Source organism: Trichoderma asperellum, chromosome 5, assembly GCF_020647865.1.
Source record: "Trichoderma asperellum chromosome 5, complete sequence".
Classification (NCBI taxonomy): domain Eukaryota; kingdom Fungi; phylum Ascomycota; class Sordariomycetes; order Hypocreales; family Hypocreaceae; genus Trichoderma; species Trichoderma asperellum.
Genome location: NC_089419.1, coordinates 90393 through 102579, shown reverse-complemented (window position 1 = coordinate 102579; position 12187 = coordinate 90393). Strand labels below are relative to the sequence as shown.

General features: G+C 41.6%; 5 protein-coding genes across 5 annotated transcripts; 2 read left to right on the top strand and 3 right to left on the bottom strand.

The window, feature by feature from the left end:
• The first annotated feature begins 3259 nt into the window (after positions 1-3259).
• TrAFT101_008180 (uncharacterized protein) lies at positions 3260-5462 on the top strand. The gene is made up of 6 exons (XM_024910961.2): positions 3260-3507; positions 3596-3627; positions 3706-4282; positions 4468-4925; positions 4979-5163; positions 5217-5462. Exons 1-6 carry the CDS (start codon positions 3425-3427, stop codon positions 5325-5327), a joined length of 1446 nt encoding a protein of 481 aa, XP_024762412.1. The 5' UTR covers positions 3260-3424; the 3' UTR covers positions 5328-5462.
• Positions 5463-6787: 1325 nt separating this feature from the next.
• TrAFT101_008179 (uncharacterized protein) lies at positions 6788-7162 on the bottom strand (the record flags this gene model as incomplete). Its single annotated transcript, XM_066128260.1, has 1 exon — positions 6788-7162. One exon carries the CDS (start codon positions 7160-7162, stop codon positions 6788-6790), a length of 375 nt encoding a protein of 124 aa, XP_065984378.1.
• Positions 7163-7917: 755 nt separating this feature from the next.
• On the bottom strand, positions 7918-8319 carry TrAFT101_008178 (uncharacterized protein; the record flags this gene model as incomplete). The annotated part of the gene is made up of 1 exon (XM_024903796.1): positions 7918-8319. One exon carries the CDS (start codon positions 8317-8319, stop codon positions 7918-7920), a length of 402 nt encoding a protein of 133 aa, XP_024762414.1.
• A 91-nt stretch (positions 8320-8410) lies between these two features.
• TrAFT101_008177 (uncharacterized protein) lies at positions 8411-8823 on the bottom strand (the record flags this gene model as incomplete). The annotated part of the gene is made up of 2 exons (XM_066128259.1): positions 8411-8515; positions 8623-8823. The coding sequence occupies 2 exons, from the start codon at positions 8821-8823 to the stop codon at positions 8411-8413; spliced, it is 306 nt and encodes a 101-aa protein (XP_065984377.1).
• Positions 8824-10533: 1710 nt separating this feature from the next.
• On the top strand, positions 10534-12174 carry TrAFT101_008176 (uncharacterized protein). The gene is made up of 4 exons (XM_024902480.2): positions 10534-10586; positions 10635-11057; positions 11121-11763; positions 11847-12174. Exons 1-4 carry the CDS (start codon positions 10546-10548, stop codon positions 12057-12059), a joined length of 1320 nt encoding a protein of 439 aa, XP_024762416.2. The 5' UTR covers positions 10534-10545; the 3' UTR covers positions 12060-12174.
• Positions 12175-12187: the final 13 nt, after the last annotated feature.

The window sequence follows — 12187 nt, the reverse complement described above, 5'->3', positions numbered from 1 at the left end:
GGGATTAAGACCTCATTGACCTATTAGCTTATGCGGACTTGGGCATTTTATCTTGCTAGATTACTTAGCAATTATTCAAATAAATAAATAAATAAGTAAGTAAATACTCTACAAGGCGTCGAGGCGAAATACAGAGTTTAAATCGGATTTGAAGTGCCGCACTCTTGTAAAATCAGCTTGGCCTATCGGCTCCACGAGATAGTCATTAGACGGCTTGATTAAATTCATAATGTATCTTTACTTGGATGGCATGATTGCTGAAAAGCTAGCGCTGATACGGCACGATTGTGTGCACCTGCTACGCTGTATTCTGTAATCGAAGCAACTGTACTACCAGCTATTGTTCGTCCTTGAAACAAGAAGAGAAGGACCGCCCCAAGCGAGACATAACGTTGGATATATACTAATTGCATATATAGCTGAGCAAAGCTCGTTCGAAGCAAAAGCATTTTACCTGGCGGAATTCGGATTTAAATTGCGGCGCGAGTTAAAATGGGCAAATGTTTAATTTGCTGTATGTGGTAGGAAGAATGGTCAGAGAGGCTTGGGTCCTCGATTTTCCGCCATACGTTCAAGATACATTTCAACCCTGTAGTTGGTCATCAAGCAGCTCAGCTAGTTTAGAGGGCAAATTGCTCCCTCAACCGCCGTATAATAATTGGAGGTCAAGGTTCTTAAAACATAAATAGAGAGCGTTTTGGAAGTTATTACAACAACTGAGCACATACATAGAGAGCGAGATTTCGTCATTCTGTTTCCAGTTCTTGCGACATGTGGTACAAGGATGATTACGTATGAAGATCCTACGCTAGTGCTGCTAGCGAGGCAATCTGCCGCTGAAAGGAGTTTGGAGGAGCCAAGTACATCGGGTCACATACTAATGTTAGTTAGGCACAGCGGCGCACTCATCTAAGCAGCCCCGAAATGCTAGCTGTTGATCCGCAAGCCAGCCTAAAAGGATTTCGCCACAAGAGGAATTATCCCACTAAGATTCGCTTGCACCTGGATTTGGCAGGCAGCACATGTCTGAACTCCTTTATCCACCTAAATTTCCACTCCTTACCGAGCAGTCGGCGCAAGAACAGTCGGCCGCCGAAGGCGATGTTATGGCGGTGCGGTTTTCTTCACTCATGAGTGGTGGGTGTGTGCATTCACCGTGATCAGCCCAGAGAATTTATGGGAATTGCATTTTCCAAAGCGATGCTCTCTTCCGGATTGATTGTTTCAGTCCAGTAAATATTGCCAGTCAAAAGGATGAATCAACGTATAGGGGAGGAGGGAAAGGACTGTAGAACAGCATTCAGTTTGTTGTATCATATAGCAGTGTCTTGCTGTCGATTTGTTTATTACTTGCGATCTGTGATGAACTTTGCTTTTATCTTAGGATTAGCGTACTTGCTTGCATGGGCAGCCAGCCACACTTATCGGACATGTTTGGCGGCCCGTGCAGTTCGCTCATCTAAGATATCCTTTAGCGCCGATATAGAGGCTAAGTGGAGATGCTAAAGCAAGATCAAAACACCACCAATAGTTCCTTTGGAATCTAGATACAGGCATAACCAAGTAAATTCCTACCGCCTACCGCCTAATTTTAAATTGGTAGTAGGACATACAGCTTAATGGATCTTTAGCCCAAAGCTCAATAATAACAGTCTATATATGGTATGGTTGGTCGCGGAAACATTAAGTTCTGCTGTAAAAGTTTAATGTCTAACACCGGTTTTAATACAAGGTATTTGTACATGACAGAAAAAATACATAATTCAACTGCCTACACATCTAATTAGTACCTTAAGACTGACTTGTGTTACTACTCTACTTTCCTTGAATAAGATTCAGTCTCTCCTGGCTGCAGACTAATTACTTCTCTCCAGGTTTCGAGTTGCAGGCTGCTAATGTCTTGGAGATATTTCAATGGGCGCCAGTGTTTCCTCTAAAAGTCAAAATATTCTAGCGGAGCTTGGTGGCCGATTGTAGCCGCAATTATCAAGCACAATTACTTACACCAAGTACAGAGCACTTTCCTACTTAAACACCCCCTGCAGTTTGCTAATAAACCAGAAAGTCACTATGCACCTATTAATCTAGTACCCTAGATATACACTTTCTATGTTTTAAAGATAGTTTAATATTGTTTATATTTTGGTCCTTGTAAAAGACTTGATAGTGTAATTAGATTGGTCCAAAAGTTCATGTCCCAGGAAGTATATATATTAAATAAGTAAAATATTTATTATAAATCCAGCTTCCAAGTGTTTTTTTTTTTAAAGTTATATACACAAGTAATATATTCTATTTACTATATAGTCAAAATATTACATATTTATATATTTTAAATAATAGTAAAAGTAATTAACTTTTTAATTAAATTATGTCGAAATATATATATTATTTATTTCTATTTATTGTAAATAGGTTTTTGTATTTAAAGCCTTAGGTAAATTAGACCTCTAGTGCACAGACCCCTAGCTGTACAACTATAATACAACTGCTGTCTAAATACCAAAAATCTTAAAACATAGCCCAAGTGTACTAAAGATTTCCTCTTTGGGTTATGACCGAAACCCTTGGCCTTTTGTAATATTGATAGGCTGCAATAGCTGATTCGGGTGATCAAACCGATGCATGTTGGCTGAACGGATTGCTGACTTTGTATTGCCAGCATCAACGGTGGCGACATTACTCCATGTAATGAGATAATAATGTGCTTTGCCCCCGAACTGGCGTTTGACACAGAGGCCAATAATGGCCGATATAATTATTTCAGGCAAGGTTGTAAGATAATAATTTGTCCTCTGTAGGATTTCGTATTCCTTTAGTACCTAACGCCGGCATTATTTATAAGTTAGACCAAACCCTATATATACATTAGCTCAGGTACTTTTTTATTATTATAAATATCTAATATATATTTAATAAAAAAACATATATAAAATATATTATATCTTTTATTAATAATTTATATATATTTATTTAAATAATATTATATAAGAAATATATAATTTTATATAATTTGGATTATATATTTATTTTTATTTATTTTTATTTAACTTTTCTTTATTTTAAATATTTATAAATAATTTTAAAACAAAAAATTAAATCCGAACCCTGCAGTATAATATACATGTAAAATACTAGTAACAGGCTAATAGTTTTTGCGCTAGTATAACAGGTCCTTGGTTAATATAAAAAGCAAGCACTCTGCTTTATCTTTTTTTGCTGGCTATTATCGAATATATATATTGGTTAGAAGGCTATTTCTGGAACTGTTGGCTTTTTTTTCTGCTGACTGGCAATTAATTCCTGCATCCGGACCATATACAAATATTTCTCGCTACCAAAATTGTCGGTCACGAATGGTAGGTAACGTACATGTTTTGAACATAACAACCTTTCATCACCCAAGGAACTATGACGGCACAGCATGTTCGCGACAACACAGAACTCTTCAACAGCTGTTAAAAAATCACGTCGGTCAACGAGCCCAAGAGCAGTAGAACTCAGAAGGTGGGTAATCATGCATTGCTAATTTGCCGATTAAATTTCAGAATTATTTATTCAAAGCCGTGTTGAACAGCACTGATAAGGATCATAGACTTCAAAATAGAATAGCACAGCGTAAACATCGTATGCGTCCAGATTCACGAAGTCTATATTTAAATAAGAGCACATAGAAGCAGTCGCTAATGTTTCAGCTTATTATAGGCCGAAAGATTCGAGAAGCCAGCCAGGCACACCAACAAACAGACAGTACTTCTACAACAGAAGAGACCCACGACGAGAGTCAACAAATCAGGAGCAACAAACCTTCCAACGCGCACAGTCTTTCTGAACAACAAATATCAACTGATTCCAGTTCAAATCATCAATCAAGGGCCCCCGAGTCTCCAATTTCCGCGGCTTCCTGCCCAGACTCTCCTCCTTTCGACCCATCGGCGAGCGAACTTGACAACATGATTATGGCAGAGGATATGCTGGCCCAGCAAGAACAAAATTTGTCACATATGGACTTGATGATGAATAACGTGTCGGAAAATGAGAACCACATGCCTTTATCAAGCTTCACACATCAAAATTGCACTTGCAACGCCGTAACAGGCCCCTGCTTTAACCACCTTGAGAAGATACGCACACAATTCATCGCCGAGATGGCATCCCCCCTGCAATTACAACAACAGCACCAATATCAACAGCAACAGAGCCATCATGGTGCTAATTCCAACATAACAAGAACACATACGCTGCCTCCGTCACCAAGCAACTATAGCCACTCTACATCAAGGTTCGTGATTTCTGGAGAGTCTATCTTGTTCTAATACTCCCTTTCATAACCTTTCATAATGTTAATACGGTTGTGAACTAAATCTGTCTGTGGGAGTGTGGTGTTGTTCTCTTTGGCCTTTAATTTGTACATCTGGTCTGTCATCTGTAATAATTCCCAAGTTAACAGCCTTTTCACATATCTAGTGAGTCAAGTCAGCGGCCTATTTATCTTCCCAATGGAAGCACACGCATGGAACAACCTCCACAGTCACCTTCAGTTACATCAAAAAGCAGCGAATTCTCTTTCACCATGAGAAATCGCATGCCCTTACCCCGAGATCATTCCCTTGCGGCGCAAACGGATGCATCACCAGAACCATTATCAAACAGAACACGGATATCTACGACGTCTGCGGCGGAAAACACACGTCGTTTCGGCATTGTGCTTGAGGCGATGTCGACAGCAGGGTTTCACGATTTTGATGCAATGGCGTTGGCTTACTACACTGCTCGATTTGAAGTGGGCAGCTTTCCGGCCATGGCGCAGTGCGCTAGTCGCAGTCGTCGTATGAAGACAATGCTTCAGGAATTGCAAGAAAACAGTAGTCAGTGGCCACGATGGGAGTCTCGAGGGCTTCACGAAAGTGTGTCGCAAGCAACCAGTAGGTACAATTGTTATCACATCTCAGAGCTTGTAATGACAAATTCGTTTTAGTTTCTCTCTGCTTGGAAGAGATAGAGCGCCTGAACAAAACCCAAATGCCCAACCGACCACTTCAAAGCGAGCCTGCAAATTTCATTACTGCCTTCGAGTCCCTGATAGAGTCTAGAGGACAAGGCAACCTGAATGTACTGGAAGAATTGAAAATGTCCGGAAAAGTCGAGGCAGCGCTAGACGAGGTAAGTTAAAAGGGTAGCATTCTCTGTGCAACATTGGTTAATAACATGACTAGATGCCATATCTCCGGTCACTTCTTACTGAACTAGCTGGGCCGCGAGGCTTATATTGCGATAGGATAGCAAGGGTTGTAATGGTGGTTCTTCTCTATGCGAGATGTACATGAAATCAGTAGTAAGAAAGATAGTATGTTCAAGTTTCGTTCCATTAAGCTATTGGGCTAGAGGAGCATTTATTCTTATAAAAAGTAAGTTTAAGAGCGTGGGTAAATATTTTTAATAATCTACTGCCTAGAGACTTGGTTTCAATACAGTATTACTTTTCCTAAAGATAGAAACTGTAGTAATTTTAGGAAATTTAGTTTAAATAATATTCTATACTACTCCTGTACATAAAGAAATATACTACCTACTAGTATAAGGTGTTATTATTGTTATTATTATTATTATTAAAAATTCTTGTAGGAATTATAAATAGCTATACCTTTACTATAATTATCAATATAGCTTAAGTTCTAGCTGTTATATTAAAAAATATATATATATATATATATATATTTGGTTATTTTATTAACTCTAAAGTATAATTAGCTACTAGTAGGAGGTTCTTTTTTACTATAAAGTTATCTTACTGTAATTTTGCCCTTTGGCAATAAATGTAGCCCGGCTTTCCCTGGCTGCTAGATTTTGCTAAGATGCAGTAGTATCTTTTTACTCAAGAACAACGTCGGCACCTCCATGCGGGACTCATGATCCATTCACTACCAATCTGGAGGTAGCTTGGGAAGGTACCTAATCTTATAGTACTTGTCATGAACCAACTACATAAGTTCCCTTTAGTATATACCTCTAGATAAACTACAGATAACGCAACTAATTAAAAGAAAAAACTATACTCTTAATAAAGTATATACCTACCTATAAAATAAAACTATAACTCTAAAGAAGCATTTTTATTAAATATAATAAAACTTATATAAGTAATAACTATAAAACAACTTACTATATAACACCATTTATTATGCTTATTAAATAGCTTAAATAGTTAGTTATTAATATAGCATTTATATAATAATTAGACTAGGCTCTTATCTAAAGTTATTAGCTATATAACTAAAATTACTTATAAAATCCCTTATATCTCTCTGCCAATATAAACCCAACGTTAGAGGTTTATCCCTTAGGAACTAATTACCCTATACTAGGTATAGGATTGGAACGTCATAGTACTTCCCGGCTACCTTTACAGCTTCTAGCTTGCGTCAGAGAACGGCAGACTTCGAGTAAGAGCAGAAATATACTTTTAAGAATACTCACAAATAAATAAAGCAACCCAATCTTCCCGCTCCTCCTCTTTGATTTGTCTTTTCGTCACTTTAATGAAGCATTGGGGGCCTCATGGTGATGTAGACACCTCAGTTGCAGTCTGCGTTCAATTCATAATTGCACAGAAGGAGTAATTCTTGGATACATATATTCAAGATCATATAGGAGCATGCTGGAACTCAAATACAGATAGAGTAAGTATTGCTCTTTCATCTTCCACTCCTTGTTTCAGCCTTTCTCCAAAAGCACCAGTCCGACACAAACGGATCCGCTTGACATACCCAACTAACATCAGCCCATTTTAATACTGCCCACGAACATCTTCGACGAGTTTTGTCCGATCCGAACTGGTTTCATCTCCAGTATTGACTGTGGACTCATGTTCTATCAACATGATAGACGCCTCATCCGCAACAGGACGATGTCTGATCCCCTTTGGAATCACAAACATGTCCCCAACCTGCATCACAACATCATCCTGGCCCTCAAGCTCGATGGTCAATTTGCCTTCCAACAGATAAAAGAGTTCGTCTGAATTCGGATGTGCGTGCCAGATGAATTCGCCATCTAGTTTGGCAACTTTGACGTGGTGATCGTTAATTGCAGCGACAAGGCGCGGGGACCATTTTTCTGTAAATGAGTTGAGGAGTCTTGGGATGGATTCTGAGTTTGGCATGGTTTTGGATGTAGTGGTTTAATTGATTTGGGTTGATCGAATAAGTCAAAATGCTTTTGAATCAGAATCAGAACCTTGAGTTACCCATTTGATTCATTTATACTACTACTCTTTTTCTCTACGAGGGCACTTCTCAGCGTGTGGGGCAAAGGGCGCGGGAAGATTGCTAGCTCGCGCCCTTGTATTACAACTTATACCAGCATAGGCTGGCCTCAGTTAGCGTAGAGCCTCAAATAGATAAGCAAAGAGAAACACAAGCCTTTAATCAATGAAGCAACAAAAAGTATCGGAATCACCTGGAAGATTCTAGAAAACGCAGGAGACTCTCTCAGTAGCACAGGTAAAACATTCAGCCGAATTTTCACCAAGCATTAACTCAGTTGCATTATAGCACTCTTGACCCTGGAGCACAAAGTCTGCATATACCATGGCTTTGCATTAGCTTTCTTAAAGCTCACATCAGAAAACCGATATTACTTGTGAATTATACCTAGCACACAGATCTAGCTTGAAATCCCATACGAGTGACAGCAAGTTCTAGTTTCGCATACACAAGCAGCGCACGCCAGCAGACTAACGAATAACATGCCGCCTCGCATAGATCGCTACCTTTGTGAGACAAATCTGTCAGCGACTGAGGCAATATATCATTAACTGCATAGTCCCAGCACTAACGCCTCAGCAGCGCAGCATGTGCGAAAGCACTTTTGCTTAGAGGATTTTGTCTTATACTAGGTCTCCCAGGGCGCAAATGTTTATAGTGTGTTGGCTACGCGCCTCTCGATCACGTTCATTGTCTCCGCCGCTTCCAGCGCATCCTTTCGTACCTCATCTCTCAAGCTAGCATTTTTCCCCAGCTCCTCGAATCGGGTCTGCCAGAAGCCCCACCGCTGCAGGCACACGGTGGGTGGCCCTCGGTACAATGGGCCTCCTAGAAAGTATTGTGTGCTGTCTTCTGCAACGTCAAAGTAGCCAATGTTCTCCCGAGCCCACCAGGCAAGGGGCTTGGCGCCGTGGGCAATCCATTCACAGGCGACCTGTACCTTACACTCTGCCCTTGCGAGATCTCGTTCAATTCCCAACTCCTCCTCAAGAGCCCCCCGCAGCGCGGTAATCACCTGCGTGTAGGGACCTAGGACACCCGCGCGCCCATGCATCGAGCTGCAAAAGAGCTTAGGTTACGCCACATCTGTGCACTTTCTGGAATAAACTCCTCCATGTCTTCCACAGGGCCTATGTGATGTAAATTTAGAATCGTCTTGCTATGTAGGCATGGCTGAGGGGCCTACTATCGAGATAAGCGTCCATGCACTGAGGAAACAGAGGCAGGTTCCCCCATACCTGCCGTTTCGCCTAGACGTCAAGACCATTAGCAAATCTTGTGCAGTGTCGGCATCGCGCAGTTATTCCAAGGAAATGAGTAGTCGTGCTAGGGGCAAATGCCTGGAGTCAATACTCACATTCCATACCACCAATTCTCCTTTCGCAATGAGCACCAGACCTTGGAGAATGCTGACAAGATGTTTGTGTATCTCACTTGTTGCGTGCGGGCTTCTCACGACGTCAACCATTACCTCCCATACCGTCCATAGATAGCTGGAGGCTTCCTTTTGCTCCGCAAAGAGGAGGACAGAAAGAATCAATCTGGAAGGCAGCTTCATCGGCGTTTTCGCAAGCAAACAGCTTGAGTATGTCGACTTCTTGCGGAGATAGGGTTTTTTTAGTTATCAATTCAAGGCCAAATATAGCGCTCTCACGACCCTCCATGGTTTTTGCTGATATATAAGTAGAAATGGACCGACTGAGACGAGAAGACAGACAGAAATTGTAAGTTAAGGCTTACAGTGTCGCTTCCCACACCTTTCCCAGCCAATAACCAACCGACTCCACTTCTTCTTAGCGCTTAGCAGAGTACCATCCGGCTCCAGCTGTTCTAATGTTCGGCGCTCCTAAAAAGAGGACCCCCTCTCTAATTTCTTTTAGCATATATGTGTGTGCGTCCTTTTACTTTTGATTATGTTGGCTTTGTAAGGTGACAAAAATCCTATGATTCTGCCCTGGTTGTTACAGTGCTTGCGGAGAGTTGACAGGTTGTTATATGCGGAGAATATTGATTGGCATGATGTATCTTTTGTATTGCTAATATCCAGTCTCCCGAAATTTAGCTTATTTTAAAGAGAACCAGTATTATTTTCGAGACCCTTGCTTTGCTGTTTTGGCGCCCTACCATTGACTAACTACTGTTATCGAATTCCCTTGTAATTATACTGTAACTACTGTACCCAATATGGCCACTTATTACACTGTAACGCAGCTGCGTTACGGACAGAAATTGTAAGTTGAGGCTTACATTATTACAGGCATTATAGATGAGGCCATGGTGGGGTTAACACCAGCGGGAGGCTTAATTAGGGACTGTACCTCACCTGGTGCCCAGGCCGGGCAGGCCCTGCTTACCCGGTATCCAAATAGGCGTGTTTGGGATTAGAATGAACGAGACTTGTAGAAGACAGTTCTTATACCTTTTTGGCTGGCGTAAGCATAGTGTTATTACTATTCCCTAGATACTCGCCTTCTTCAGAAAAGAAGTCAGCTGATACTGGAGCAATGTGTCATGCATCAAGATCGTCTCCTTGGTTCACAGGAGGCCAAATTTGGCAAGGACTGGGGGATGAAAACATATCTTTGTAAACCAGGCCAAACGACTTTAAACTGGATATGTAAAATCCAGGATTATTTTGTCTGCCACGGACTATGAAGAATTCGGGCTGGAATACTCATTAGGATTTTGCTAGCCAAAGCAATTTGATCATATGATCTACACCAATTTTTAAAGCGCTTATTATTCTTAAAGGGAAATTCGCTAACCAGTTCAGCCACCTCCTCTTCTGAACAAATATGTTCTTAATTGACCAGGCTGGTTTCGACGTTTAATTACCAAAGACCCTTGCTGTTGTAAGATGTTTGACGAACAGCCAATTCAGCTCTGGGTTAATCTTATTACATTAGTTTGTATGGACTTTCAGTGTCTGACATAAGATAGAAGAGGGGAAGGTCGTTGTTTAATCAACTATATATATATAAACAACTTAATGCGTAAAAGAATTGTTTCCTTCTTTTGAAAGTACTAAATAATTTCTAACCACCAACAAGAGCTCAAATCTTATGACACCAAAGACTCAAACATCACGTTTTTAATCAACTGGCTTGCATATCTTACGTGAGCTCGTCAGCCCTCAGAATATGTGGAGACGTTAAATATAGGAATACGCAAAACGCTGCCAGGTGTATACGCAAAACGCTGCCAAGCGTATATGCACAACGCTGCCAGCGAATACGCTAAACGCAATATACTAAACGCGCACTGAATACGGTGATGATAAATGCCAACAAACAAAAGACGCAGTTTGAGGTCTAAGAACAAGTATAAGAAGGGAATTTTACCACCAAAGAGTATATCTGATCAGAATAGAGAAAGTATTCGACCTTCACACGCTCTCTATTGTAAACTCACGGCAAAACAACACGCAATGGGCGGTATTCTCCCTCTCGTTTCACTTGGGGCTCTGTTTCTTGCTTCCACCACAGCGAGCGCCCCTACAGACTCTGCTACAGCCTCAGCCACCAAGCTATGCGTCCAACTCCAGATACCCGTCCCTGTGGTGGCCACCAACTACCACTATGACCAACCCCAGGTTGATAGCAGTATTGACGCTATGGACTGGACCGTGAATGTTACCACGTGGAGCAGCTCCAACTTCACTGCCCGTATTACTGGACGCGTGGACATCAACAAAACATTCGAGATCGGCGCACAATTGTGCGTGCCGTCGCAGAAGACCAGTAAAGCAGGCATTTTGCAAATCACAACCCCTGGTCTTGGGTTTGGCAGAGAGTTAGCGATGAAACCTATGACTAAAGTCAACTACGACGGCTCGCTGATAAGTCTTTGATCCAGATACTTTGACGTGGAGGTTGATCCACGACAGTACTCCTACGTTGATGCCGCTATTAACAAGGGTTACTCCATCCTTTCTTACGACCGACTTGGCACCGGTAGATCCGAGAAGCCAGACGCTTATGATGATGTCCAGATTCCAGTGGAAATTGAAATCTTGGCAGGCCTGACTAAAATCGCCCGCAGCGGAAACCTATTGAGCTCCTCCAAGGCACCGTCAGCTACCAACAACGCAAGCGCCGAGTTCGACTTCCTACCTACCAAGATTGTTCATATCGGCCACTCGTTTGGCTCATATATAAACTCGCTCATGCTTACCAACCACCCCGATCTTATCGACGGCGCCATTTTTACAGGTCTTTACCCTAACAATATAGAGGCCACCGATCCACTGAACGTCTTGAATTACAATCACGCATTCGCTAAAGAGAGCGATCCCGTCCGTTTTGCTGAATATGGCTCGGGATATTTCGTTTTGGATAATGAGGAAACTCTTCAGAAGCTGTTTTTCCAAAAGGCCACTTTGGACCCAGCGCTGCTCACCTACGCCGAGAGTATAAAGCAACCCGAAGCCGTAGGCGAGTACTCGTCTGAAGATGGCAACCCACTCGCACCCGCACCCGATTATAAAGGCCCGTTAATGGTGAGTTTGGAGCAGAGTCATACTTTGGCGGTCTCCAAAATGCTTAAATAAAACCAAGATGACTAACCCATTTTCTCTCACAGTTTTTTGTTGGCGAGTTTGATAATTTCGTATGTAATGGTAATTGCAGCGGTATCTATAGCGAAGCCTTTGCTCGCCAGCTTTATCCGGGCGTGGCCATAGACGACCTTACCTACTATCTGCAGCCGAATACGGGTCATGCCTCAATGTTGTCGACAAATGCTTCTGCCGGCTATGAGGTTATGTTAGAGTTCTTGGATTTCCGAGGCTTGTAATTAAGTGGCCCATTATCTTACAGGCCACTTTGTTCCATCAATTTGTGTTACAGGTGGTATGTTTATTTGCTTTAGTATTACTTTATTTTTCTTATTCTTGAATAAAACTCTTGAATATATCCTGTGCC